Consider the following 24,083-nt stretch of genomic DNA (forward strand, 5'->3'; position numbering starts at 1 on the left):
AATAAATAAGTGGACGTAACCTTTTACATTGGCAGAGCACGAAGCTTTCCATGGTCAACACAGTCTTAACATGTGGACAGACTTCAACAAAATCCTCTTTGCTTTGGCGTTCAACAGCATTTGCTGAAATTTCCTGCCTTTTCAGCAGTGATGGGCAGTAATGCGTTACAGTAATAGTACTTTTTGCAGTAACAAGTAGTGTAACTAATTACTAACAAGATTTCAGTAATAATATTACAGTCAGTTACCATCCATAAAATAGCACCATCGAGTGTTTGTAATAATTTTACGATTGCAATCTAATGTGGATTTTGAGGATCCCTGATAGATGGGTTACACTGAAGCCTCCAATAAGTTAACACAACTAACTAAATAAATAAATAAAAATAAGTCAACTGGCTGTTGATGAGCTTAAGAATCACATGTTTTCAGAGTTTCAATATTTGGATTATATGCTACATGTACCTTTTGATTACAGTCTACTCGAATATTTTCAGTTAATGTGACTTAGAGTTTGTTCCCACCTTTCCCACGGCATTAAGGCCCCCTGAAATCAATTTTTTTTTTTTTTTTAGCTTTTAGTATGAATATGTTAACCTTAAAGTTATGAATAAGCTGGTGTGCTCCAATACAATGACAAAATTCGCATTTAGGAGATATAAGCATTCAAAACTTACAGTCCCTCACTTCCACTAAAATGGATCACAGATTTTTATGACATCACCGCGGACTTCAGCTTCTCATCACATCTTCTGTCCAATCAAATGCTTTTTAGAATCTAAAGCTCCGCCCCCTATGCTTTAAATACCACCTGGCCAAAGCGACACGTCATGGGTTGGAGATGTGTGTTCGGTTGCTCAAACGCTCGAGTTTTATTCTTTTTTCCAACTGTGCGCTGGTTAAAAATGAAATGGCTAGAATTTACTCACTTTGAGGAGGGAGGTATTTGTACTAGTTCACGGCTTTGTGATAGACGCTCGGATTCGATTCAATGGTGCTTTCAAGTACAACCTTCAGTCTGTGAGGTAAACTAAAATGCTGTTGGCTATTTGAAAGGGGGGAGGCATTCAATATATCCCGCCTTAGCTTCCTGTTTCAGTGGAAATTATGTCAACGCATCATACAAAGCGTTCCAAGGCACTGTATAAAAGATAATAATTACACAAAGAAACTCAATATTTTTTTAGTGTCTTTTGTATTTTTTAATTACACAACTCAAACACTTTAACTATTAAACTCAAAATCATGTGACCCGTGACTCAAAATCATTGAGCTTGTGCTTGAGTAATGTCTTCTATTGAACAGTAGGGGGCAGGGCTCAGTTCCCATCTCGCACCATGGCAGAAATAAATCAAGTAAGGCCTTCTGCACCCTGCGCTGGACATCCAACCCCGTCAGAAGCCACGCCTGTGTCCAACACGTAAGCTTGTAGCTGCGTCTCATTTCGAAGGCTGCGTCCTCCGGAGGTCACATTTGTAGGCTGCATATACGTCACTGAGGAAGCTTAATTTCAGGAATCTGACCACTACATTCCAAAGTCATTAAGAAATTACAACAATTTATGCTTCACTAGGAATAACGGTCAATTTAAAGACTTCCTTTATGACGTATGCAGCCTAAATGCGACCTCCGGAGGACGAAGCCTTCGAAATGAGACGCAGCTTGCGACTCCCCATACCCGTTCCACCCCAGAAACCTGATTTGTTGTATGTAGGTTTCCGATTGAAAGGGTTTTTAGCATCAGAGTAGGTTTTAAGTCTTCTCAATGCTTCTTCCTGTTTCAAAGTTAATGAGGAAGCACAATCACAACAAAGATGATCACTAGAAAACATGTGGCAGACAATACAAGACAAATAACTTAACAAACTGAGGGCTACAGTGCAAACAAAGAGCTAAATGAAATGCAGGTGAAACAAATCAGTAACCATGGAAACAAACAAAAACACAGTTTTCTCTCACAGAGCAGGATGTAAGACTGGTGATAGAACCCAAGGCGGTGAGATTGCATTTTAAAAACTTATGTACTAAGAAGGCAACGGGACCGGATGGAATATCCGCATTTTTGCTAAAGACATGTGCAGATGAGTTGACAGCTGCATGGTTTCCAATCTTTCAAAAATCAGTAGATTTGCACGTCATACCCACTCTGTGGAAGAAATCAGAAATTATACCAGTACCTAAAAAACCATGCCCAAATGTGAATAATGATTTCAGGCCTGTGGCGCTAACTTCTATTGTTATGAAATGTTTTGAGAGGATAATGGTGTCATTTCTTAAACAAGATGTTGGTGCATTTTCGGATCCGTTTCAGTTTGCTTATAGGCCGGGGCGCAGCATAGACGATGCTATCAATAGCATTTCACATCTGGTCAGTAAACACCTCGAAGACCCTAAAGCCTATGCACGTATTTTATTTGTTGATTTTAGTTCGGCTTTTAACACTCTACAGCCTTATATGCTTATTCAGAAACTGAAACACATGAATGTTAATTCTTTTATTCTTAACTGGTATTTTTCATTTTTAACAAATTGTACTCAACAGGTTAAAGTGAATAATGCTCTTACGGAGCCCAGGCCAATCAGCACTGGTGTCCCGCAGGGCTGTGTCAGTTCGCCAGCCCTTTTTACATTATATACTAACGATTGCCTTAGACTTCATACCGATAATTACATTATTAAATTCTCCGATGATACAGCAATCCTTGGCCTCATGCATAAAGATAAAAGTCCAACCGCGTATCATACAGAAATTGAGGAATTTGTTCAGTGGTGCGATGATAATTATCTTGTGCTAAATGTAACTAAGACTCAGGAGATGGTGTTTGACCCAAAAGCCATAGGCGATACCAGGCCTGTAGTAATTAACAATGTACCCATTACCAGAAATTGCCCACTATACCCTTAAATAGGGCACTATTTGAGGGGATAGCCCTTTGTCGTGGTGTCCAAAACCATAGTGGACATTATTGAGTGCTCTCATTCAATCCCACAATGCATCGCAATAACTAGTGTACAACTAATGTACGCTCAACGGCTAGAGAATACCCATAAAGCACTGCGAGTCGCATAAATTCCCTCGTATGACCAGAAGATGCCGCACGGACCTGAATCAGCCATCCATCCTTTTTTCAAACCACACGTCCAATGTGGTTAAAACGTAATATCATACAGGTATAAATTCCTTTGTAATTGATTATTAATTGTTTAATTTCATGACAAAGTTCAAGACAAATCTTTTCATCTTACTTCTGGAGCTGCCAGTTTGAAGTTTTTAATAACTATTAAACAGCAAGCACAATCTATGCAAAAGTGGCAGCTCTTGCGGGGCTATCATTGCCCTAATTCACTCACTCACTCATTTTCATTCACTCCTTCAAGGGAACTATATTAGTGGACCAATGTAGGGAATAGTGAATGAGTGTAGGGGGTTGATTTCGGACACAGCCACTGGGTCAATTAACAAGGACGAAGAACACAGGCAAACAGAAACAGAACAGAACCAAACCAGGTTCTAACCTGGTTAGAACCTGCTAACCCTAACTAACCCTAACCCTAACCCTAACCGAATATACACAGTACAGTATTATTGTTATTAAAGGTTAAAATTAACAACTGATTAGTATACAAATGCATATAAGGGAATTTTTATTAAGTTATATATAGCCTAACTTTTCAGTGATGTAAGTTGTAAGTAATTGCATGAGACATGATACTTTTCAGTAAGTTGTTCTGTGTTTCAACAGGGTTGATTGTACCATGTAAACATTAGGCTAACATGTTGTCAGTAGCTGAAATTATGTTCAAAAATGATAATACCAACAGACATATGAATCAAGGAATTCTTTACAAATTTGTGGCAACGATTCCAAGAATTTTTTAAACTAAGTTTCGCATGAGAATGTTGGTGTGTTGTTGGTTAGTTGGAGCAGGAGAAAGTGCATCATCTCTTCTTCGCTCGCTCTGCGCTCGATTTACAGTAAAACCACAGGACGGTGAGGACGCCACAGCTCGCGCTTGACTCAACTGACTCCATTCAGCTCCACACATTACTTCATCTTTCGACACCACTGGAGCTCTTTGCAGACTGGGATTATGGCTCACTGGTTGCAATATACAATATTTCTGACTGCTGTTCTACGTGTATGGTCATCTACTGAGACGAGCAGAAAACGAGAGTTCACTGAGGCACAGGTAAAAAAATACCTGATTTAAATCTACCTGATTTTTTTTTTAGGTTTTAGGTCTTTAGGCAACACATTTAAATATCGGAAAATACCATCCATATTGTTAATGTTAACTCTTATTTAACTCGAACAACAACAACCATTTCAAATATGTCGTTACATTGATAAATACTGGTCTAAATAAGGATTAAAAAAAAAGAAACCATTTGCGTTGGATGAATGCTGTGTTATAAATGTACTTTTGAACACTTTAAAGTATCGTTAAATAAGTAAAGAGTTATACTTTTACATGAATCAAACAGCCAGAAGACAACGCTAAAATCATACAGACTATAAAAAAAAAATAAAAAAAAAACAGGAATCCTGAATGAATCTTAAAGATTACGGGAAGTTGTTGAGACAGTCGTAATATATTTTTGGCCAAACTCTTCAGAAGCATTCGGGTCAAGTTTCAGTATTATATGAATTCTATCTATTAATACTATTAAAATGTAATTTATATATTCCTTGATGATCATTTCTTTATTTTTATTTTTTATAGACATATTCATGTCCATATTCATATTCATATTCATGGTTTTTAAACTAGATTTTGTATTAATATTATTCTAGATTGTAGATTACTTATTGTAAATTGAAGCATCAACAACAACAACAAAAAATCTCAAACTATTCTTTTGGCTGAAATTGTAATTATTAATTAACTTTTTTTGTAATTAACTGTGCAAATAGCTTTTGCATGTATTTAAGTGTTTCGTTGTGTCCATCACTTGTGTTAACTGCTATCACAAAAATATGATAATAATATTAGTTCTAATTAAACAAAAAGATTTGAAGCACAACTTCTGACTTAAAATGATTAGCCACAGTTTGCTGGTTTTGACAATACATCTTTAATATTTTAACATTCATAACGTTCATTAATGATTAATGGGGTAGTTTTTTGTTAGACTGCATATATTTTCACATTTCATAGATATACCTGAGGCGGTTTGGATATCTAGATACTCCACTGAACCCGGAAGCTCAGAAAGATTCCAGTGAGTGGGATATGAAAGTGGCTGTTAGGTAAAATCAATGTTGTCATATATATATATATATATATATATATATATATATATATATATATATATTTCTTTTATTTTTTTTATATATGCATGCTCAAATGCTTGATTTTACTACGGTTTACTACCGACTTCATCCTCATTTTATGAAAATTCTTGTGGCGCACACTCACTTTGTAATCTCTGTTGTGTCGTGTCGTATTTGTGAAAGTCTCTTTCAGAGGGTGTCAGGGCTGTCAGTCACTGGAAGTCTCGACAGAGCTACTCTTCTTAAAATGAGGCAGCCGCGCTGTGGTGTTGAGGACCCCTTCAACCAAAAGTCTTTCAAATACAGGCGATTTGGTGGTGGGTGCCTATACTTCCAGATTGTTTAATAATAGAGTCAACCTCCTTTATTACTAAATCCTTTATTACTAAAACTATGAACCCTTTCTATTCATAAGAAAGGGTCATCTTAATGCACTGCGATGCATGCACAATGCCTTATAATATGTTGTATCATCTTGTATCATGATTAATGATACAAAACAACATTTCACATTATTATACTTGCCTATTTGTGTTCATAACTTTGAAGAGTATGACGATTCATAACACATGACTTACACGTTATACTCACCTAAGTTACAACAGATTGTACACTTGTAAAAATGAGTTGTGCTGTTCCAGTGACAGTCCTGAAAGCCAGCGTCAACACCTTAAATTTAATTCTGGATGCAATGTGTGCCAGTTATTAACTTATTATTAGACTTAATTTAGGCTTTTATTCACATTACATTGATCAGCGAACATGAACCAGCTCAACCAAACAAACCTCGCTGGTTCTTGCAGAAGCTCAAACGTGAAAAACAATAATAAACAATTTAATATGGTCATTTACAATTGATGCAGTAAAGGATAGAATTGAATGGTATAGGCATAACCAAAGTAATCAACTTTGCCCTTTACATGGAGAAAACAGCTGTTTGGGTTTTTGGTTTGTCTTTCTTATTTCGTAGGATTTTGGCAAAAGAAAGACTTGACATATCGGATTTACAGCCACACACCAGATATGGGGAAAAGCGCAACACAGACAGCCATACGCTCAGCCTTTAACTACTGGAGTGAGGTCACCCCACTCAGCTTTAAAGAGGTCAGCTCTGGGCTTGCTGATATTAGAATCTCATTTCACAAGAGAGATGGCTGTCCTTCACCTTTTGATGGTCCTGGTAAGTAATTCTCACCAAATGAATCGTACTATTAATGTAATATTAAAAATGATATATTACAAAACATAATGGAACATGATACAATTAAATAGTGTTTTATATATTTTACTCCTGTCATGGCGTTTTACAATTCAGTAAGAACTAATGTTAGACACCATCTGGTCACGAAGAGAATCTTAAAGGCTTCTGTCAGGAGCTTCATATATAGAAGCTTTCAAACCCATCATGGGGTCATTTTATGGATTTAGCTTTAATGAAATCTTTTTTTATTTTTTTTTATTTTTTTATTCAATATTAGTTAAAGGAGCTGTATGTAAGAAATGTATTTCAAGTAATCATAAAATGGCCCTGATATGTCACTAGACTTTAAGAAATCATGTTCATTTCAAATACTTATATCACTGACAACAGTAGTCCGGCCAGGATATTGTCACTTAAAAAGTGAAGTTGCAGCCCTCAACTAATGTTGATGTTGTCATCTTGTGTTTTGGCCTGAAGCGCCACCCTCCACCTATCTACCAATCACGAAGTCAGTAGTGTTTCGGCATCCGGGTTGCCAGCTCTGCTCTAGTTACCACAGCTGCAGCTACAAACGTTCGTGCTGGATCCTGCAGCCTATCTGGCAACCTCGAGTCAGGGGGGAGGGGGAGGGGATACACCGCTCTACAGTAATTTGAAAGTGATTGCAGTACCAGTTTTGGCCACAATCTTACATACGGCTCCTTTAATAGTAGCTGAAGTGTTAATGTAGAACTCATTTGTCCTGCATTAAGCCTTCCTGACCTGTAGCTCAAACAGTAGAGCGTTGGCGCTTACAATGTCAAGGTCAAGGGTTCGATTCCCAGAGAAAGCAAGAGCTGGGGCCGGTTTCACGAAGCTATTTTAGACCGGTCTATAGTGTTAGACAAGTCTAAAATTTGCTCATGTTAGACTGTTTCACAAAAATAAAGACTGACTTAATTTAGACCAAAAAAATTAGACACCTTACCCCCAGGCTAACTTAGGTCTAAGACTCTATGGTACCTTGGCAACCAGCAGCAGAACATAGGCGACTGTCCACCATATTCATCACCATTTCAGTGGTGTCTTTAAGTTTCTCTTGGGGTCCTCCTCACGTTTTTTTGGATATTTCCTCTTAATTATTTCTTTTTTGGCATCTTGTACCACGTTTTTGTATCTTTTCTGTACGTCTTTAACGCTCCGCTCAACGGTCGGATTAACGCTGTTAACAGTCGTAGCAATCTTTTTCCAAATGAAACATTTCTTCTTGTTACTACATTCTCCGCTAAATTTCCCAAGTAAAATGTCCTTGTAACTGTTATACTCCTCCAAACAAACACATATTTTCCGCTGGGGTAAACTGCACTGAGCGACTGAATGCGCTTACTCGATCCGCCGTGTTTTTTGTTTTGAAAAGTGTCTTATTTGACCCAGAATGCATTGCAGTGTAGTCCTACTTAAGATAGTCAGAGTCTTAAGTGCTTTGTGCAACGGTCTGATTTAGATGTCTATCTGAAGTCTGACTATTATACTATATCTAAGCCATAGTCAAAATCTATCTTTGTGAAACCGGCCCCTGATAAGAATGTAAAAAATCTATACTTTGAAATGCAATGTAAGTCGCTTTGGATAAAAGCGTCTGCCAAATGCATAAAAAAAAAATGTAAAAAATGTAATAAAATTACGGACCATTATTCTAAAGTGTTACGTAATAATCTTTTGTCAGGCCATGTTCTTGCCCATGCTGAAGCCCCTCCATCAGGAATAGTTCACTTTGATGAAGATGAATTCTGGACTGAAGGGAAGTATTATGGTTCTAATCTGCGCATTGTTGCGGCTCATGAGATCGGCCATGCTCTTGGCTTGGGTCATTCTCAGTACAGTGGTGCTCTTATGGCAGCGCACTACACTGGTTACCAAGCTAATTTTAGACTGCACATTGATGATATCAGAGGAATCCAAGCCATATATGGTGAGATAATCAAGTGAATTTTTAAATAAATGAATGTTTGCCAATGGATATAACTGTCTTTGCTATTTACTCTCATGAATTCAGGTAAAAAGATCTCCAGTACAACTACTGCTGATGATATCTATGACAAAACATATCCCACTACCATGGCCCCATTCCCCAGGAGGGATGTGCCAGATCCATGCAATGCTAAACTTGATGCTATAATGCTGGGTGAGAAAACCATGCCGTATAACAGTATGACCTCAGTTCTCAATGCAGTAGATCTGCTTGTTCAAAAACTAATTACATAATGAAATATGTTATAGAAAATGTTTTAAAACAGTAATTATTTGTCTTAGGTCCCTGGCGCAAGACGTATGCGTTTAGTGGGGATTATGTGTGGACGGTAACAGATATGGGCCATAACTCTCCAGTCAAAATAAGTCTGCTATGGAAGGGGCTGCCAGGAAACCTGAATGCAGCTGTATATTCCCCAAGAACCAACAAGACATACTTCTTTAAAGGTAGATCATTCTACATTAAAGTGGTGTTTTAAATGCTTTTTAAAATGTTTGATTGAAAATTGTTGGAATTGTACCGGAGCCGTAATAATGAACGTAATACAGGAGGAGCTTTTTACTCACAAAAGTCCACGGTCCAATGGGAGAAATGGGAATTCCCAATATGGCAGCTGTAGTCCCACCTTACAATTAAAACTTGTCAACTTGATTTTATTTATATACAGTAGTGCTTTATAGTAACTAAAGGCAACAATGGCAAGGAACCAAACCTCTATCAGGCGATACACTGGAAAAACAATTGGTATAAGCAATTTTCCCTCAGAAATTGCTAGTAAATTTTGCAAACAATTACAAAGAAATGGCAAGTGATACATTGAAAGTGAAACACATGAAATTTTGAAGTGCAAAAAGTAAAATAGTGTTTTATTGTAAAACGTACTCCAATAATTTTTGTTTTGTAGCTTTTGCCTCTCTAGAGGTTAAAAAACAAAACTGCATGCATTTTGTGGAAGAACATTGTTTTGGTTTTTCTGGTTTGTGCTTTGGCTCTACGTGACTGTGCGGATGAATATTTTTATCCTTCTGTTCATAAAACATTAACTAGTAAGCTTAAGAGATATAACTTTACCCATTAATAGACACAGTTCTTCCTTGAAAATAAATTCCAGCACAGCGCTACAACAACCATAATAAAATCTAGATAATGCTTTACAATCAACTCTGTTAGAGAGCTATATATGACAATTTATTTGTTCAATAAAATACATCACTCACCTGTTAAGTAATAAAAACACCATTTTACAACATTTCAAATCCCTCAGTTCTCTCCATCACCTAAAGCGAAGCCAGTGTTGATTCTCGTTTTATTACGAGCTCTGTCACGTTCTCTTTTTGCCTGCAGACTCTCTCCTCTTGTCACAGCTAGTCCGATGAAGACGAAAAAGTATCAAATAAAACAAGGTTTATTAAAGAACTCAAATGCAGGTAATTCATAGAAAGAGCAAACAACACGAAACAGTGTGCTATGCACAAACAATACCAGACAATGAGGGAAAGGAAGTAAGGAACTTAAATACACAATGGTGATAAACATAATGGCAAACAGCTGTGATGATTAATGAGTGTCCGTGGAAACTGATTGTTGGCGGGAAACTAGAACAAAGAAAACAGGTGACTGAAGACTAGAACAAAGAAAACAGGTGACTGAAGAGAACCAAACTAAAAGTCCATGAAAATTAAACTAACAGAACATAATTGTGACACCTTTATACGTTTTTTTTTAAACGGGTGATTCCTCTGAGGTTGGAGATTTAGCGGCTCCATGTCAACCTTTTTTGCTCATTGAGACAACTAACCTCTGCCACTTTCACACCAGACACGCATCAAAGTAGCCAGAGCAACTTTTCTCTATTTATGGATATGACGAGACACACACGTCTCGTGACGCAATGAGTGACGCAAGTACGCAATTTTCCTTGAAAACCATCCTGCTAGGTCTAAAATATAAACAATTATAATAGGCTTACCATAGTGAATCAGGGTAAGACAAAAACATGTTTTGGAAAAAGGATTGATGATGTATTGACTGATTTTTAATTTTGAACAAAAAAAAAACTTTGTGAACTTAATTTTTTACGGAGTAGTAGTGGAGAAAAATAACAACCTTGGGAGAAATCTAACTCAATGGAGGTCAGGGGGTTGACTATCATAATGTGGTAGTTGATTTCAAGCTATGGTATAATTAAAATGGATGGTATCTGGCTTTAAATGAGAAATACTATAGATAAAAGCAGTATGTAGTTTGACCAGCAGAAGTCAGTTTGTTGGGGTTTGTGCTGAAGTTGAAGAGGACTGTGTTGTGGTCAGAGCTGGTCATAAAGAAAACATCTGTCCTGGGTACAGACTGGATCCGATTGACTCCACTTTTATTATTCTGCTGCTCTAAAGCAGTGCAATAATTTGCACAATAATCCAGGATTTGTGTAAGGGGATTAAGGGAATGGGTTATGTGTATGCTTGGTTAAAAAGTTGGGTCTTTAGAGTTAAACTAACAGTCTGCTCCCCAAACACTGCTAGAAAGGCTATTTTAGAGTTTAAGAGCTAAATACTAAAAGTATCTACAGTACTGTTTGTGTGTGCTCTGTGTTTTTATGTTCTGTTTCTGTTGTGTCTAAGGATTAGTATTTTGATGTATAATAGACTCTTAGTTTACATTGTTTCCGTTTTCTTATCCTGTGTTTTGTTCCTGGCTGCATCCAAAATCGCATACTTCCCTACTATATACTGTATATGACAAATTAAATATGTCCGAATTTACAGTACTAATAAAAGAGTAAAAGTTCCCAGATGACCTGATTCTTCCGGCAAAATTCTGAAGTGTGCATAAGATGGACACTTTACTATTCCATGAGGCCACATTACATGATAATGACAACATGTTGATTATAGTATGTCCAGATTACATTCATACTATATAGTAAATATTTGTTTAGCGGTTGTGAAGTAATAACTTACGTGATTTCGGATACAGCCACTACTACTGTACATTGTTTCTGATTATGTTCACCTGTGTCTTGTTTAGTTGCTCGTTATCTCTTGTATATATAGTAGTCCTGTGTTTCAGTTCATCTTTCTCAGTTTGCTAGATGTTGCGTTCTTCAGTATTTGATAGTATTGTAGCTCAGAAACAACAGTGCATCCATCAAAACCCAGATTATATTCTGTTGTCTTGCGTTTGGAGGTTTTTGGTACAATAATTAAATTCAGCAAGTCCGGCTTGCGGTGGGACTTAACCCCTTCCTTTTCCCTCCTGTCTGTAGACTAGGAGGGCTTCCGAGGCTCAAGGTCCAACACAATCTTGGGCCCTGATGATCAGGGAACGGGAAGCGCTTAGCAGGCTGTGTGCGCCGGTTGGTTTCAGCCGCTGGGCGGGGCTGAGACGCTGGCAGCGTTGGTTAAGCTTGCTGTGGGGTCAACGCTTTCTTTGGGCGACCCGACGCCGAACTGAAGTGCTTTGGCAGAAAGTGTTGCATGGCCTGCGACGACTTCTGAGCCTCCATGAAGCGCTCAGAGAATCCCTTCACCGCGGGGCAGAAGAGACCAGCGCTCGAGATCGGGGAGTCCAAGAAGGCAGCCCTGTCTGCATCCTTGATCTCAGTCAGGTTGAGCCAGAGATGGCGCTCGAACACAACTAAGCTGGCCATGCTTCTTCCTATAGCCTGGGCAGTGGTCTTCATGGCGCGCAGGGCAAGATCAGTGGTGCTGCGCAGATCCCTGAAGGTCGCGGGGTCCGGTCCAGACTCGTCTAGGTGGCGCCGCCACCACCTGACTTAGGCAGGGGGGCGGGGTCTGTGACAGAGCCTGGCCACTCCTCGCTCTCTGATGCAGCCAAGGATAAGCTGTCATCATGCTCTTCCTCTGACGAGGCAGGCCGCTTTGAGGAAGGGGCGCTGGTCCGTCTTTGTGAACAGGACAGGTGGGGAATCTCTCTCTGGAGAGAGCGAGGCATGCGGGGACGGGGCCAGCGTGGGCTCGCTCGTCTCTAGATGCTCAGGCATCCTCTGACCCCGCCGTTTCTTCCTCCGCGGCTCGAGGAGGGAAGGAAACGGGAGGGCGCGAGGGGCGGTGTTGCTCTCCGGCTTAAAGAGAGCTAGCCGCGAGTGCAGAGAGGAAAGCGGCAAACTCTCGCAGTGAGAGCTGCCGCCTTGCATGAGTGCAGCTTCAGCGTGTCCGCGGCCCAGGCATGAATCGCACTCGTCGTGGCCGTCTGAGGCATGCAATGGGGCCCTGCATGCCGCGCAGTCGGCGCGTGACATTTGAAACAACGTCACGTAGAAAATTTGCTCTTTAAAGTGCTGCCGCAGCAAGCACTTGAGATAGCTCGTAAAAGAATATGTGCTCGCCGGATAACAGCAGGGAAACAGCGAATCAGAAGATCGCTGCTGAGTTGCTGTAAGCAGGCAGGGCGCCATCCGCTGCTGGGGCTCGTCGACGGCGAAGGCTTCTAGGAGAAGTCAGCGAAGACGTGTCGATCGCTGAAGGAGATTAAATCTGATTCCTATGGTTAAATAGGCAGCTTATATAGTCAGTAGCCACGCCCATTGTGGCGCGCTTCGGTGCGCACGACACGGGAAGCGTCCTGATTGGACTGCAGCTTTCATACACAAATGTTCATTGGATAATTTATGTCAGTACTTAACTGAAGTATTTTCTTCTACCCACCTCTCTTTCTCAGGTGAAAAAGTCTGGAGGTTCACAAATTACCGGCTTGACTATCGATACCCCAAACCACTAAAAAGAATCCCTGCCAACATCAATGCTGCATTGTACTATGAGAAGAACAAGAAAATTTTCTTCTTTAAGGTATAGTGAGATTTTAACATTGTTATACACAACCTATGCTTAACAGAAAATAAATCATGATGAATTCATAAGTCCTCAAAAAGCTCTATCTATATAAACAAACTCTTTTTGTTGATAGATGTTTTCTGTTAAGCTCAGCTCCATTCATGAGGACACCATTTTGTCTGGTCTTATTTACACATCTGATTCAACTCATCACCTTGCATGAACTGAACTAATGCTGTGTCTCAAATCATTTACTCCTTCACCAATATTTCTTAGCAAACGGGGGTTATGTGCAACAAACTTCCGTATTCTGTAAAACAGGTTGCTTGCATCGCTTCCGGTTCAGGTCTTTTAAATGTGCTTCATTAAAGCTGCAGTCCGTAACTTTTTTGGGTTAAAAAAGGCTAGTAGGCTATATTGCGTGTGAGGATGTTGGAGGTGGAGATTTATAGCCTTTCTTTTGTAAAATGCAAAAGACTTCGGACTTCGGACTGGCGACAGAAAAAAAACAGACTGCAACCGGGCCCATGCGAAAACAAGGATAAATATCGGAAGAGCATTAAATGTAGTCACGCAATGCTGATGTTGTTAACATTAATAATTTGAGAACAAAGTATAATTTGCATGGTTTGACGTGATATGATAAGCGATCGTTAGATTTAATCAACGCGATTTACTGCAATGCTTTTGTCCCCTTAGTTGGTCAGAACAAAAGTGGATGTTACTTACTTGTTCAGACGACATTTTCCGGTGAAAATTCTTATGTTGGTCATACTTCCAAAAAGTATAATCTGTGATTGCGAATGACAGTATCCACACCGCCACTGCGACTGACAGCCGCACATTCTCCTCAAAACATTGGATTCATCGGCACTGTGCCGTGCCGAGGCACAACCCACGTAAAGTTGATAAATTCGTGAATAACTGCAATTGCAGATTTCGAACAGAGATGGCGACGAAGAGGAAAAACTACGGACTGCAGCTTTAAATATCGAGCTGTTATACTCAAGATACCTTTAAAGGAGCAAGCAAAGATGAGCATAACCGATGTCCATCGCATAGTTTTATATTTTTCTTCTTCTCACTAACATTTAGATATTTTTATATTGAATAAAAGAGCAACAATAAAACTAGGCTAGCTGATAACCTTAAAAGTCCATAGATATCGCCGTCATACTGTTCTTACTGTCGTTCTCTGACAAGCGTAAACAATGAGACCTCTTTTTCTATTTGTTCATGTGACATAAAGCCTATATCCTTCCCTATATTACTCATGGCAGTTAAGCAGACATTCCCAGAACTTCCGGGAATCTCCCGTCCCGCATATTAATAGCAGCTCCCTGACACCCGCAAATCATATACAATATCCCAAAAATTGAACAAGAAGCCCTGTTTTCATCTGGTATTAAGATGCGTTTTGGGTGATCTGAGCACCAGTGGTCAGCCAAGATGCACTACTGTATATACCGTATATAGCTAGTATTATCAAAGACTTTATAGTTGGGCCCTGTCCCAAACGGCACACTTCATGTGCACTTGCGTTCTTGTGGACTTACAATGGCCGCTGCATGCACGTGTCCGTTAAAAGGATAGTTCACCCAAAAATTTAATTTACCCCATGATTTACTCACCTTCAAGTCATCCTAGGTGTAAATTACATTATTCTTTCAGACGAACACAATCGGAGTTATATTAAAAAAATGTCCTGGCTCTTCCAAGCTTTATTATGGCAGTGAATGGTTGTCCATAAAAAAGCATCCATCCATGATAAAATTAAATCCACACGGCTCATGGGGGTTAATAAAGGCCTTCTGAAGTGAAGCGATGCGTTTGTGTAAGAAAAATCGTCTGCCGGAAGCTAGTTATTTTAGTAGATAAAGTTTTAAATATGGATATTTTTTTTACACGAACGCATCGCTTCACTTCAGAAGGCCTTTATTAACCCCTAGAGCCGTGTGGATTTACTTTTATCATGGATGGATGCACTTTGATGGACTTCAAAACATATACAGCCGATCACTGCCATTATAAAGCTGGGAAGAGCCAGGACATTTTTTAATATAACTCGTCTGAAAGAAGAATGTCAAATACACCTAGGATGACTTGAGGGTGAGTAAATCATGGGCTAATTTTTCTATTTTTGGGTGAACTATCCCTTTAAGTCCAAGTAGGGTGTCCCATAAGTCATTTTAGGTTTCCCATTGCTGTCGATACGCGCTCTCGATGCACATATATTATATTATATAATATTGTACAGTATTATATTATATATGTATTCATTCGTAAAGTTTTGAATTCTAAAACTTACAGTATGTGTCATAGTACAGGGTGGGCCATTTATATGGATAAATGTTTGTGGCACATTAGTATATGTGAGGGGGCAAACTCCTCAAGATGGGTGGTGACCATGGTGGCCATTTAGAAGTCGGCCATCTTGGATACAACTTTTGTTTTTTCAATAGGAAGAGGGCCATGTATCCATATAAATGGCCCACCCTGTACAATGATTTCTTATACTGTATGTCAAAATTAGATTTTTTTTTTCAGGGCTCAGGCTATTGGCAGTGGGATGAGATGGTTTATAATGACCTCAGCATTTATCCCAAACCCATTTACCGTCTGTTTACTGGCATCCCATCAAATCCCGATGCAGCTTTCACATGGACCAATGGGAAGATGTATTTCTTCAAGGACGACAGGTACTGGCGCGTGAATGAACAGCTCTCTGCTGATTCTGGATATCCACTCAGCAAGCGTGTTCGCTGGATGAGATGCAGCTAATCCGCCCCTTCGTGTGCCTTTAAACTCACTGAACGTTCAAAGCTAAAGTGTTAATGACATTTTGTTATTTATTATCAAAAAAAGTTAGATAGTGTAGCTTTAACTATCATTTTTGTCTGATGCTTTCATTTCTTTGATGAAGACACAAGATACTGAAGTTCTTTTGGTAAAGCATGAAGTTTGTTAAAGCTACAGTTGAGAATACACTAAGAGAGTTGAATTCATGTCTAAAATAAGGCCTAAATGATTTCATTTCAAACATGCATGCGTTTAAAAGACGTATAATAGCCATCCAAACACAGCCCTTACGTCTAGGCTAAAACAAGGAATAGCCCAAGTATTGACTAGTCAGCTAGAGTAGACCATGAACATGTCAAAGAAATTAAATCAAACACCTTGTAATCACTGTTGACTTTGCTTACATGATGGAATATCAAACATCTCGCAAGTTATTTTGGCAAAAAAAAATTCAGTCCTGAATAAGATATTTTATATAAAAGATTTTTAAATTTATGAAAATTACCCTGTTCAAAAGTTTGCATATGCTTGATTCTTAATGCTGTGTGTCGTTACCTGGATGATCCCATGACTTTGTTTGTTTTATGATGGATGTTCTTGAGTCCCTTGTTTGTCCTGAACAGTTAAACTGTCCAATGTTCTTCAAAAAAAAAAAAAAATTCCTTAAGGTCCCACAAATTACTTGGTTTTCCAACATCTTTTGCATATTTGAACCCTTTCCAGGAGTGACTGTATGATTTTGAGATCTATCTTTTCACACTGAGGACAATTGAGGGACTCAAACACAACTATTAAAAAAGGGTTCAAGCAATAAGAGGCATTAAGAGATGGGGGGTGAAAACTTTTGAACAGGATGATCAGGGTAAATTGTACTTGTTTTCTCTTCTGTCTTCTGGGAAATGTTCTTTGTTCATGTATTCAATTGAGTTGCTTGGAAATATGTTCTGTTTTCTTTGTATAGTTGTAGTTTAATTTTGTTATTTAATACACCACACACAGCAATTCGTTATTGTTGCGAGTTCCTTGAATAGATATGTTTATATTGCAACTCCCCATTTTAACACAACAAAAATCCAATATATTGTGTAAGAAGATTTGATTGTATTGTCAAAGCAGCAGCACAAGGGACAATTTGTACAGTTTGATTTGTTACGTGTCTGTTGAAATAACAAAATTAATCAAATACAATCAACAAGCAAATCAACTTGGATGGATGGTTCCTCAACTCACGATTCATTACTCACGATTTGTTGGGATTAATTCTCATCTTCTTTGCCATTCAGTTACAAAAAGTGACCCTATGTTTCCTAGTCCGTAAACTTTCGAAGGGGAAATTAAAGACCTGCTATTGGTTTTGATTTTGGGTACTTTTTTATATTAGTTGGGACTGCTGCACTCTTTCAAAATCTTTGAAATAGTTTAATAAAACAGAACAATTCCCTGCATGCATTTCTACATGTCACTTGTACAGAATATAATATGTGATTATTAGGAATAAACTAAACAAAACCATTTTGTATGCAGAAAGGATTGTGTCTTTGTATACATTGTATATTATATTTACTATGTACTAAGATGCTTCATAAAAAAAAAATGCCAATAATAATTTATCACTAGGTCGTCTTCATCTATTCTGTATAGTTATAAATATCCCACTTTTTTTTTTATATCTTTGCGAGTTTATATCTCACAATTATAACTTTATTTCTCACAATTCCAAGCTTATCTCTCACAATTTTAATTTTATACCTCACAATTTTGAATTCATATCTCACAATTAATTCTGATTTTTTTCCTCACAATTCCAAGTTTATTTCTCACAATTCTAATTTAATTTAATTTTTACTTTTTTGTCAATTTTGAGTTTATCTCACGATTCTGCTTTTTTCTCACAATTTTGCTTTTTTTCTCACAATTCTAAGTTTATATCTCACAATTCTAACTTTATTTCTCCCAATTCCAAGTTAATATCTCACAATTCTGACTTTTTTTCTGACAATTTTGACTTTTTATCTCACAATTCTGAATTTTTTCTCACAATTTTGACCTAATTTTTTCACAATTCTGACTTTTTCCCTCACAATTTTGAATTCATATCTCACAATTAATTCAGATTTTTTCCCTCACAATTCCAAATTTATTTCTCACAATTCTAACTTTATTTCTCACAATTCTAACTTTATTTCTCCCAATTCCAAGTTGATCTCACAATTCTGACTTTTTTTCTGACAATTTTGAGTTTATATCTCACAATTCTGACTTTTTTCTCACAATTCTGACTTTTTTTCTCACAATTCCAAGTTTATATCTCACAATTCTGACTTTTTCCCTCACAATTTTGAGTTTATATCTCGCAGTTCTGACTTTTTTCTCACAATTCCAAGTTTGTCTCACAATTTTGACTTTTTACCTCACAATTCTGAATTTTTTCTCACAATTTTGACCTTATTTTTTCACATTTCTGACTTTTTCCCTCACAATTTCGAGTTTATATCTCACAATTCTAACTTTATCTGTTGCAATTACAAGTTTATAACTTGCAATTGTGCAAAAAAAAAGTTCGATTTATAAGATAAAAGTCACACTCAACTTTTTTTATATATTATTCGGTGGCAGAAACAAGCCTCCTACTGCTTAGATAACATATTTCAATTGTATATTATTGGTCCTGTACTTGCACACCTTCTACACAAGTGTCCTGAAGCACAGCTTAGACAAATATGTCAGTGCTCCTCTTTCCCCTTTGCTTCCTATGATAGCCCTGTGTATGTGAAACGGTGACCATAAAGTGTTGACTCTTTGTGTGCTTTATGAAAATTACACCCACAAATGAGGATCCATTATCTATGACATGCATTTGAAACTCGGTCGACTTCACATGAATGTTTATGTTGTCCAAAACACTGTGTGGGCTGTTTCTTCACACCGAGCTGTCAGTGTCTGAAGCAGACTGAGTGCTCATGGGAGAAAAAGAGAAAACTTCACAAACCTGTTCGATCAATCTGAACTCCTCACACATCAGCTACTGAAATGTGCTAAAGTTTTGAGTGCACGATGATGTATAAGATGCCACCAACATCCATTACAAATGGTTGTAATTTATCAGGTTGTCTTCATCTTTTCAAACGTAACCACTGTATAGCTAGCCTATAAATATCCCACAATTCTAACTTTATTTCTCACAATTCCAAGTTTATGTCTCACAATTCTGACTTTTTCCCTCACAATTCTGAGTTTATATCTCGCAAATCTTACTTTTTTCTGACAATTTTGAGTTTATATCTCAAGATTCTGACTTTAATTCTCCCAATTCCAAGTTTATGTCTCACAATTCTGACTTTTTCCCTCACAATTTTGAGTTTATATCTCGCAAATCTGACTTTTTTCTGACAATTTTGAGTTTATATCTCAAGATTCTGACTTTAATTCTCCCAATTCCAAGTTTATATCTCGCAAATCTGACTTTTTTCTGACAATTTTGAGTTTATATCTCAAGATTCTGACTTTAATTCTCCCAATTCCAAGTTTATGTCTCACAATTTTGAGTTTATATCTCGCAATTCTGACTTTATTTTTGGTTGTAAATGGTTGTAAACTATCGTACTAGACGAGATAATTTATATAAAGGTGAACCAGGAAATCAATTAAGAATTAAATAATTGTATCATTTTAAGATGAAAGTCATGAGCTCTCCATGAAGAAGAGTATAAAGACATGCTTCTTATTATTGAAATCTGTAACTTAATGCACCTATAGGCTATAGCACCTATAAACTATATGCTATAACTGCTATAATAGTGTGGCCAGATTTACAGATTTCAACAGCTTGTGGCAGTGCAAACCCTCTTTTGGCATTATAAAAATAGTCAAATTTGTGGTAGTCAATTCGCTGGTATTATGATTATTATTATTATTTTTGACAAGCTTTAGAAGTCCTACACTTCCTTATGAAAAAGAAGTTTATTCAAGTGTGCTATTAGTATACTTCATTTAAACTAAAAATAAGAAAGTATACTTTGTCTACTTTATATGCACTTCTCAGAAATATACTTGACTTAAGCGTAAGTATATTTGGCACACTTAAAAGTATAATTAAGTATTCTAAGTACTATACTTGGCTTGTAGTTGTGTTCACTCTTTTGATTGAGTAGCCTATTAAACACTTTGCTAAAAAGTGGGCAAATTTAGTCCCACGCAATATTGAAATAGTACACTTACAAGTCCAGTACATTGATATTAATATGCTTACTACATAAAGTATACTTAAAATATACTTGAACATTGCTTAAGTATACTTCATAAAATGAACTTGAAGTCGCCTATATTTTCGTAAGGGCTCTTAAAAATGAAGGTTCTTATTTGGCGTTGATTAAACCATTGACATCCATTAAAACTTTGCATTGCACAAATGTTTCTTTATAGTAATAGACGGTTCTTTAGATATTCTTCAATCGAAGAAAAAATGTTCTTTTAAGAACTGGTCACTGAAAATGGTTCTTCGATGTCATCGCTGTGAAAACCCCTTTGAAGCCTTTATTTTAATGGTTCATCTGGGATTCCCCAACCTGACCAGTCCACCTGGTTCCTGTTTGTTCGGGATCATGAAATTATATATTCCAGGTGTTTTCTTTTATACATTGAGTAGTCATTCACTAGCTAACAATGCTAAATGTTTCAAATCAGCCTTGTTGCTGAATTAAAGATGGTACAGAAACATTACAATTAAATCCTCTTACATTACGGAACAGACATAATGTTTGTAATAGAATTTCTCAAGTGTATTTTCAGCATGTGTGATGAAGATATGACACGACCGTGAGGTTTCGTGCTGGAGCCTAGAACAGAGTTTGCTGCCAATGCAGTAAATGTTCTCACTGTACCAAATGACTGAGTCTGTACTGTAGTTGACCTATTTACATATTATTGACATAACTGTACAGTTGTAAAATTGAGAGAATTAAGAACCAAAATGGGAAAAATGAGTTTCAATGATTTCAACTATAGACAAACATCGTTCAGATGTTAGTGAAGGGCACATGGAGTTTTAGACGGCATTTTTCAATATTCTGTGTCAAAACTTTGGTGTCCATGCAAAACTGCTCTTGTTTAACCAGTGCTAAAAATGCAACATCTCTGAGAGCAGCTTACATTAAACAAGAGCCACAGTGTTTGATTTCATTCCATCATGCTTTCATGATGCAGTCACTGTCACACAACTGGCTTCACGAAGAACCGTAAAGAACCATATATAAATAGCCTATACGTATATAAATGACTATGTGTTATCATCATCATAACAAGAAATGCTGTTTTCAACCAATACTTTTACATTTTTAAAGGGTTGTGCAAAATTCACGTTTACATGATGTTTAAACATAAATGTGTGTCGGCAGTGTGTGTACACAGCCACTCTATAATGGTGAAAATCCACCCACTCCTCTTTTTTTAACCATAAATCATAAGCAGAGTCTCAGAACAAGCCGTTTGCAGATTCTAGAATATGTGAGTCACAAAGGCTTAAGCCCCGCCCATGACTGCTGATGGAATCGACTCATTAGCATAGACCCGCCCACAGTGAGCTGAACACAGTCCGCCATGTTTATCTCATCGCCAGAGCATTTAACAGCAGCATTCAAGTAAGAAATGTATTATTATAATTGATTTTCTGTTTTTATTTAGTTGTTTGATTCATATTAACAGCATATTTGGCAGTAGGTACTGTATATTATGCTGCTTTCACTTTAATACACAGATCTAATATAACGTTACACATGATTTCTTTCCCTGCTGTTTACGTTCACAGACATAACCGTCTGTGTTTATGTGAACTTTGTGTGTATTTGACAGTTTAAGCACAATAAGACTCGAAAGAGAACTTTCGCGGTTCGCGCCGTCTGACATCTAGCTTTCTGTGCGTGTGCGCGCTCAGAAAACCATTTATCAGAAGTTTAACGACTTTCATTTCACTCAAATGCATCTAATATGATAAAACAGTGCTGTTACCCCACATACACATGACCAGAAGAAGCAAAAGTGGCGTCTGTGGGATAATAAAAGCTCCACTGTTCTTGAGCCGTGTGTCGCGCTTGTGCCTCATTAGCAATCGCTCCAGCGGCACTCGTTCCGCTCCAACGGCTTTCGTAACGTTGATAAATCTTTAATACATTACCGGTCATCCATGAATATGATTTCTGCCCGAGTCCATCGTATTCTCCACCGGTTGCAGAGGTGAAGACAACGAGTCCCATGATTCCGCCAAACTACGCCTTTGTTTTGAATAAACGACCTCTAGTGGCGAAAACTTACATAGTGTGCCTTTAATTATACAATTATATAATAATAATTATAATTATACAGAGACAATAACATCCATGTGCTTAAACAGCATGCAAATATTGATTAAAAGAAACATCCAGATGAAGAGTGTACTCACAATGCGATCTTGTCTGCACTCACAAATACTCACTGAACGTTCATAATGGCCTAAAGAAACATCTAACTTAAAACTGAAGATACTTTACGAACATTAAAAAACGAATATTGCATTTTAATTCATGGTGGGGGTTTTTACCGCTCCGTTATTACCTTAATAACTTAAAATTAGTCTATAACAAACCAGCGATTTTTTCGGTTAACTTGCATGCGAGCAATTAAAGTTGCCACGATCCCAGAATTTACAGAAAGATCATATGTGGCATACAACTTATTATTAGGCTCAACAGATCACTTAACCAAACTTAGTCAACTGATAGACCTATTACAATAAAAGCACATTTCTAATACAGGATAATTATTTTAGAAGTTAAAAATGCATATAGTATGTTTCTAGTTACAAGATCTAGTTGTCAGAATAAACCCACAAAACAATAGCATTAAATCAACTTTTAAAATAAACATTCGATGTTCTCTGTGCTTTAAAGATTTTTTATTTTATTTTTTTGCTAAAAATATCAAAATGAGAATTTGAATGCACTCCTTGACATCAGAACAACATCCTTTTTTTAACAAACATGGTCCTCGGATCAGGTGGTTTTGCTCTCAGGTCTTTGACTCTTTTACTTAAACAAGCAGCACAAAAAAGAAACTTCAAAATGAAACTGATACGGATTTCACATGGGATGAATGACTTCCCTTCCCTTTACCTCAGTAGGCCTACAGATAAAATGTTGTCGGGATAATTCCGGTTCGCGTGGCTACGCAGACGCGTCAAAAATGTCTGTATTAACATTTATAGATGTTATATTATACATTTATAGATGTTATATTATACATTTATTGGCCAGACAAGTAGTTTATTGAGGGTAAAAAGAAAGGACGCCTGCGCTCATATTCAAACGCGCATGCCTTTTGGACTGAACACGTAATGCGCATGTGCGCAACATCTGCGTTTTCGCGGGTTTTCGTTTTTGAATTTTGCGCAGAGATAACGGATAATCGTTTGCACCGTCGGACCTATTTCAGGAAGTGCGTTCTCGAGACACCGTTCTAGTGTTAGCGGCCTCTAAGTTAACAACTAATGATCTTCGCAACGGAAGTGAATCATTCAATCGAAACCAGCTTTAGCTGGACAACAACTTTATCCTAGAGCTGCTGTAAATCCTAAACAATCTGTTAAGGTAATTTCCTATTATCTCTGTAAAGCTGCTTTGAAACAATTCATATTGTTAAAAGCGCTGTATAAATTAAGGTGGCTTGACTTGACTTCACTAAATCATTCATTTCCTTACATTGACTATCCAAAATATCTATTGAGTTCTCTAAAGTAATACAAGACTTGCATTAAACTTATCCCAGCATTTTAAACCGAGAAGAGACCCCATTTTAAACGATGCCTTAAATTAAACTTTATTCTTTATGGTTTTAATCCATTGTTTATTGCTGTTTGAATGGTTCTTCAATAAAGATCTATAAAATCTTTTATATTTCACCTTTATAATTTGCCTGTTGGAAAAGTTGGTTCAGGAAACAAACAGAATGTGGAAACAATATGTAACACAATGTAAATA

At 37.4% G+C, this 24,083-nt stretch overlaps 1 protein-coding gene across 1 annotated transcript; it reads left to right on the forward strand.

Moving 5' to 3' along the window:
• Positions 1-4,092: 4,092 nt before the first annotated feature.
• On the forward strand, positions 4,093-16,059 carry mmp19 (matrix metallopeptidase 19; the record flags this gene model as incomplete). The annotated part of the gene is made up of 9 exons (XM_084394939.1): positions 4,093-4,191; positions 5,161-5,252; positions 5,460-5,593; positions 6,247-6,456; positions 8,183-8,428; positions 8,513-8,641; positions 8,770-8,934; positions 13,166-13,293; positions 15,826-16,059. The coding sequence occupies 9 exons, from the start codon at positions 4,093-4,095 to the stop codon at positions 16,057-16,059; spliced, it is 1,437 nt and encodes a 478-aa protein (XP_084251065.1).
• Positions 16,060-24,083: the final 8,024 nt, after the last annotated feature.

Source organism: Rutilus rutilus (assembly GCF_951802725.1).
Source record: "Rutilus rutilus genome assembly, chromosome: 22".
Taxonomy (NCBI): Eukaryota; Metazoa; Chordata; class Actinopteri; order Cypriniformes; family Leuciscidae; genus Rutilus; species Rutilus rutilus.